The sequence below is a fragment of the Thunnus thynnus genome, chromosome 10 (genome assembly GCF_963924715.1).
Source record: "Thunnus thynnus chromosome 10, fThuThy2.1, whole genome shotgun sequence".
NCBI classification, from domain to species: domain Eukaryota; kingdom Metazoa; phylum Chordata; class Actinopteri; order Scombriformes; family Scombridae; genus Thunnus; species Thunnus thynnus.
The window spans coordinates 27925543-27931542 of NC_089526.1; the positions used below are offsets into that span (position 1 = coordinate 27925543).

Genomic DNA, 6000 nt, shown 5'->3' on the forward strand with positions numbered 1-6000 from the left:
AACTGAAACAAAATGACACTTTGCTAATTGCACAAAATGCTGTAAATACTATAAATTACATGTCCATTGTGTTCCCACACTCACAAAGAAACATGAAGAAGGCTGTTTAAAGTTTTTCTTAGTCGCTTTGGTTATTTCTTGAATCATCCTTAACATTTGCAAAACAGTAAGTGCATATCTCAAAACAATTCACAACACAATGGATTACCTGCAAAAGCCTGTAACCTGCCCAAAATCTTTAGTTTATCTCTCAAAAGTAAATATCTATGTCAGTGAACATGTCAGTGCCATCAGAATGACAAGTCCTTGTGTCATTGTTCACAAACAAATCGCTCAGCCATGTTGTCAATATTACTGAGTAGTCTGTAAGTATTTTCTGATGTAAACTATGGCTACGGTGTTTATGACAATGACTGAAACTGTGGCACCCCTGTGACGTAGTCCATTCATATGTACATATACACACATATATGTCTGTGTGTTTGTGTTACAGTATATGTACAGTGTGTATCTGTATTAAGTATATTTACTGTATACTGTAAAATGCAAGTAAAATACTGTAATGAAGCATTACAGTAAGTATACAGTACTATAGTACAGTGCACATTGTTGGACACCTGTTCTGTCTATGAAATGTTTGAATGATTGAGGACCCTTCAACTATTTTAAGGCCATGATTGAGAACATGGACCACAATTGTGGCCCTTATTTCATCAGGAACGGGCCTATGTCCTTGGCCTCTTTTCTACCTCTCCCTCTGTTTTGCCTCCCTACCCTTCTCCACGCAGCCTTACTCCTCTTCCTCTTCTCGGCTGTTGACCCTGATTATTTCCTTGTTATTCTTCCATTGTCAGAAATTGTAACACTGTGCTGTGCTCTGTCTATATATGCTTGCCAATTGAAGGTTCATGAGATGCACCTCTGAGCTATTTTAGAGAACTAGTTGATCATTTGTTGATCTAACACTTCACACATTTCCCCTCATTAGTGAAAGTCAAGATTCACCTGACAGCAATTCATCAATTCAGGACACATGTACAAAAAAAGTCTAATAGAAAAGTATAGAAAATATGCTTGACAGATAATGACAACTGGTTCAATCATTTTGTATGTGATAACTTATGCAATGAATTGATGATTGGGATGCCTAGGGTAAGACTATTCAACAGAACCAGTATAATACATTTTGATCAACATAACATAAGCAATTTATAACGTAGGAAACAGCCGACAGTTATACACAATCATTTGCATGAATGTGCCAAAGCATTTGCAATTTGTTCAAAAGAATGAGAAACTGCTTTTATGATGTGCACAAGTGACTAGATGATGTGGAAGCTAAACAAGTAGTTTTGAGAATTTCAATTCTGATCTGAGATATGTACCAAAGCGACTGAGAAAAACTGATTGTGGATACACTGTCTGTCATTATGATGTGCCTCAGTTTTCCAGTCAGACTAGATAAGACAAATGCATGAAGTACGCTGGAGGATCCGTCTGAAAGAATGTGGCCGACTGATGGGTAGACTGGCTGACTGACTACATGCCGTGGTCCCATGTGGCAGCAAATATACTGTGTTTTCCAACCCATCCTCAGTCCCTCTCTGCTTGTACCCCTCCATCAGCAGCACGCCAGTCTGTCTATCCAAATCCATCTCTGTCCACTTTCAGCCCCGGCCGTCACTCTAAATGCTGCTGTCTGCCAGGAGGCTTGCTCTGTCACCTTCATGGTGATGGGGTGTAAGACAGAGAAAATAATGGGTGTGTGTGGGTGTGTGCGTGTACGTGCTATGGGCCAGAGGTAGGATGAATGATGAGTCAGGCTGTTTGTTTGGTAGTTGGATTCTGCTGGAAGAAGAGTCGAGGGAGAAAAGGACAAAATTGTCATGCTGCGTGAGAGGGAAGGGAAATTACAGGATTTAAAAACCCAGAGAAGGAGAAGTGGTATGGGGGATTAGAGGAGGGATGGAAGCCGTCGATGCCCTTGATAATGATGATGAATAGGAAAACAGGAAATGACAATATCATTCTGTAACTTTGATCAATTTGAAGCTGATGACTGCAATGCATCTTGGACATTTAAAGGGGCATTCAAGTAATTAAGTTAAGGGAATCACAAAAGGCAAATTCAGAAAAAAAACGCCCAAGATATGACTTTGATGGATAAATTATCAATAGACTGAGGTTGGTTGAAGTCAAGCGTCTCTTTAATTCAAACAGAATATATGTTGCAGACACGGCGAGTCCGCAGAGTCTCCGTGGAGAATTTTTCTATCAGACTTTATGTCCCTAGTATGGGTCAAGCTCATTGATGTATAAAGAGAACTAGATATGGCACCACCACTCAGCCTTACTGCCAATTTTTCCCAGTAGCCACTCGCTGTATTGCAGTTGCCTCCTACAGCCCAAAAAATATCTTCAATATAGACCATCATTATAAAAGAGACATCTATAAAACTGTTGACAGGACACCTCCAACTGCAAATAAGCTAAATTATGACTCTTTCTGTTATGAATTTTTAATCCATGAAGGTTTATATTTCTAAAACGTTCCTCGAGCCTAGACAAGTGATTTTAGAATCTGTGAGATCACAATGTAAAGTCTATGGGCTGAGTGGGAACTCGCAAGTGGGGCCAGCGGGAGAAACACTTCTGCACATATTCAGTTGGCTGCACAACACAGACGCTAGAAACTTTTTTGGCTCACGCACCAGGCCAGCAATTTTCATTCGACTGACTAGGCACCATCTTTGAGTCCAATATCCAGTTCTTATAATACATCCATGGTCAAGCTGATGATTGACCCTACATTTCTCGTAATGCACCAAGTAACATCTTTTTGTTAGATTATGCCTGGTAAATGTCCAAATTTTTCAAACCCCAGTTTGTATTGCATCCTCTCTGATGAAACCTTGCAGTGTCAAAGCCCAAACTGAGATGATATCACCAGGAGTTATTATTTTCTACAATTGTTTTCATGGGCTGAACTGTGCTCCCTGTGATGGGTAAACTGACCTTGCCGTGTAAAAATTGACAGAGCTCTGCTTTAAAGCCACTTTGTGATTACAGCATCTTTACACTTCCTACTGGGGAGTACCAAAGCTTGACATTTTTCAAATCCTGCACAAAGTGGCTTTAAAGAGATAAAAGATAGAATTTATCTCAAAAAGGAAAAGGTAAGAAAGGAAAAGGAAAGTCTGGTGATATTCTACAGTATATTTCTCTTATTGTCAACAAATCAAATGGAAAAAAAACAACACTAACCATAAATTAAATTGACTTCTAACAAAGCCCTCTATATCTTACCCCTCTGTGCCGTAGAGCTCCATTGTTTTCCAAACAATATTAAAAAGACATCAGTGAGCTACAATGAGGCACTGCATGACATGCTCCTTCATTACCATGAACATACACACTGTAGTGTATTTTGAGTCGATTACACACATACTATCCTGTGTCCTGTGTAAATAATCTTTATCAAATCCACAGCTGAAAATAGTCCCCAACTAACGGACAATTTACTCTTGTTTGAGTAAAGTTTGGAAAAATCTACAGTATACAGCTGTTTAAGGACATTATTTAGCCTTTAAAAAAAATTGAAGTATATATTTGTGACCTGTTTTTTTAAGACTTGTCTGGTCAACAGGAATGAATGAGTTTGACGCTAAGAGCTCCAGACAAGCTGGGCAAGATGAAAGATGGACTAACACATGGATGGTCTTTTAATAGAACTGTTCACATAACAAAAGTATAGAATCTTGCCGGTTGTATCCTTTAAATGGGTTTACCCTTTGGTAACCTCCACTACATGTACCAAATACGTTAGATAACAGGAATGTTGAATGGATGGAAGCAAGTCTGTTTTTAATGAGAGCAAGTAGAGCATACGATGCAGACTGGGAACACCTTTATTGAACAACATATCGATTCTGCAAGGATCTTCCTCAAGTCAAAAGAAAAAACAGTGCTCTAAGTCCCATTATGCAAGTATCTCTTGAGCTGCATTTGCTGAAATAATCCATCATTTTCACCCAGTGTATATTCTACTATTTTAGGAATTTTCCTATTTGTGCCATGAGCCTTCAGCATGTGTGTACAGTATGTTTGCTACCTACCTGAGGCTGGGTTCAGAAGGCATGCCCCTAGACAAAGGAAGAGGGGATGGTGGTGGAGATGGAGGGGAGGTGTTATGTGGCTCCTGAGGACTGTAGTCTCCTCACTGGGAACATACATCAGCCTGATAGGACAGAACAGCACGTCAGCTTTACTCAGTCCATCCGCTCGACCCAGCCACAGTGTGACAACCGCCCGTGCGATGTGTGAAAGGATGCAACCGCACATCAAACCTAATGCTGCCTTCTCCCTTGTCTCAGCTACACCAGTGTTGACTTTGACAATTCTTAAAGCTGCGCTTTCAAGGCCTTTTCATGTGAAGCACAGCCAACATTCTGACAGCCACAGGCAGCTCTACTTCAGAGAAGGGAATAAACATGCTCAGCACTTCTCAGAACAAGCTGGGAGTCCAAATTAAAGCAAGTCCTTCTGGTGTAGCTACAACCTTGACATAATGTGCTACACACCTGAATCTGATATCCCACAGTCTCATGCAAGATAATACCCAGCAGCACAAGAGGGAATCAGAGGTCAGCACAGATGCACTCTGAAACCCAAGCTGCTCTGGATACTCTGATTGTCACTCACTTTACAATAAGTCTCATCAGGTCTTCTCGTGTGGCTGTTTTAGAGAGAAAAGCTTGCGTACGCATGTATATAAGTATGGTTTACCTTAAGTGTAGGCAGGGTTGAGTGTACTACCGCCTGCTCTGGAGAGTAGTCTCCAGCAAGATGTAGTTATCGATCTATTCATGAGTGACCTTCAGACACTCATGGCCACAGGCAATTGCTTGACTGATGAAGGAGAGAAGGAGCCTGAGTCTACCTCCAGTACAGGCCAACACATGCTGGACATATTTCATACCTTAACCTAAATTAATTTCAAATGTGATATGGTTTTTGGTGGAATGGGGAAACAAAATTAAACAAAATTATATTTGAAAACCACATCAGCAATGCAGATCACGACTATTCCCTGTGGGATGAAATTTGGTGATCTAATATCTGCTCGGCTGTAGGCTATAGTGGTCATTACTCCTTTTCTCTCCATAAATACCCTCATCATAGGTAGCTCTGGAAGTTTAGATGGCAAATGACATTAAATTAAGCAATGAGTCCCATACCTCAGGATTTTTTGAATTACTGGCTGAGACATAGCCTGATGAGTTCCCGTCATTTTTGCCTCAGAAAAGATTAAACATATCCGGAGGGTGGATATATTTAGGATCTGATAATCACAACAAGTAGGCCATTGTTCCCTGCAAAACACTGTAATCTCCTGACTGAAAACAACCACGGTGTGGTAAATGTTGTCTTTTACGCACAAGAGACAATTAGGATTTACGCACGAACAGCGCGCAGGGAGCTGAAATGTGAAGAGAGAAGAAGGTTTGGGTTGCCAGATAAGCAGACAGCATTAGTGCATTAACTGTCACTTTCCAAAAGCTCCCAGCTGTCAAAAGGTTTCCTAGCAACAGGCCAGCGCCTCGGTCCACAAACTATGAGGACGGAGATCAGCCTTCACCGTACGAACGAAATAACCCTGTTGCATCCATCACACAGCGCACTCAAGACAATCCACACCGCATTATATTCACAGCACCTTACGGCTTTGCAGGAATTTACATTATTCTGCTCCCTCTTAATGTGCCACCAGCTTACCCACCTCATATGAATGTGTTATGAGTCAGTCCCGTCCCTTTTTGGCGGCGCCTCCGTTACAAATGTCATTTGATGTCCGAGGTGGTCCCTTTTACGACGGCGGCGAAAGGAAAGAAGAAGCGCAACGGCGAGCAGATGCGCTCAGTTGTCACGGTCACTTTATTGGTTACACTGTAGCACCTAAATTGTTACATAGTAACCCCGCCTCTACACGACGGTCACATG

At 41.2% G+C, this 6000-nt stretch overlaps 1 protein-coding gene across 1 annotated transcript in view; it reads right to left on the reverse strand.

The window, feature by feature from the left end:
* The window catches only part of klhl32 (kelch-like family member 32), a 32524-nt gene extending 26524 nt beyond the window's left edge, over nt 1-6000 (reverse strand). The window contains exons 1-2 of the mRNA XM_067602345.1: nt 5780-6000; nt 4116-4237 (exon numbers count right to left, since the gene is read on the reverse strand). Of these exons, the coding sequence (XP_067458446.1) occupies nt 4116-4138 (23 nt within the window). The 5' untranslated portion in view covers nt 4139-4237; nt 5780-6000. The remainder of the gene's footprint in view (nt 1-4115; nt 4238-5779) is intronic.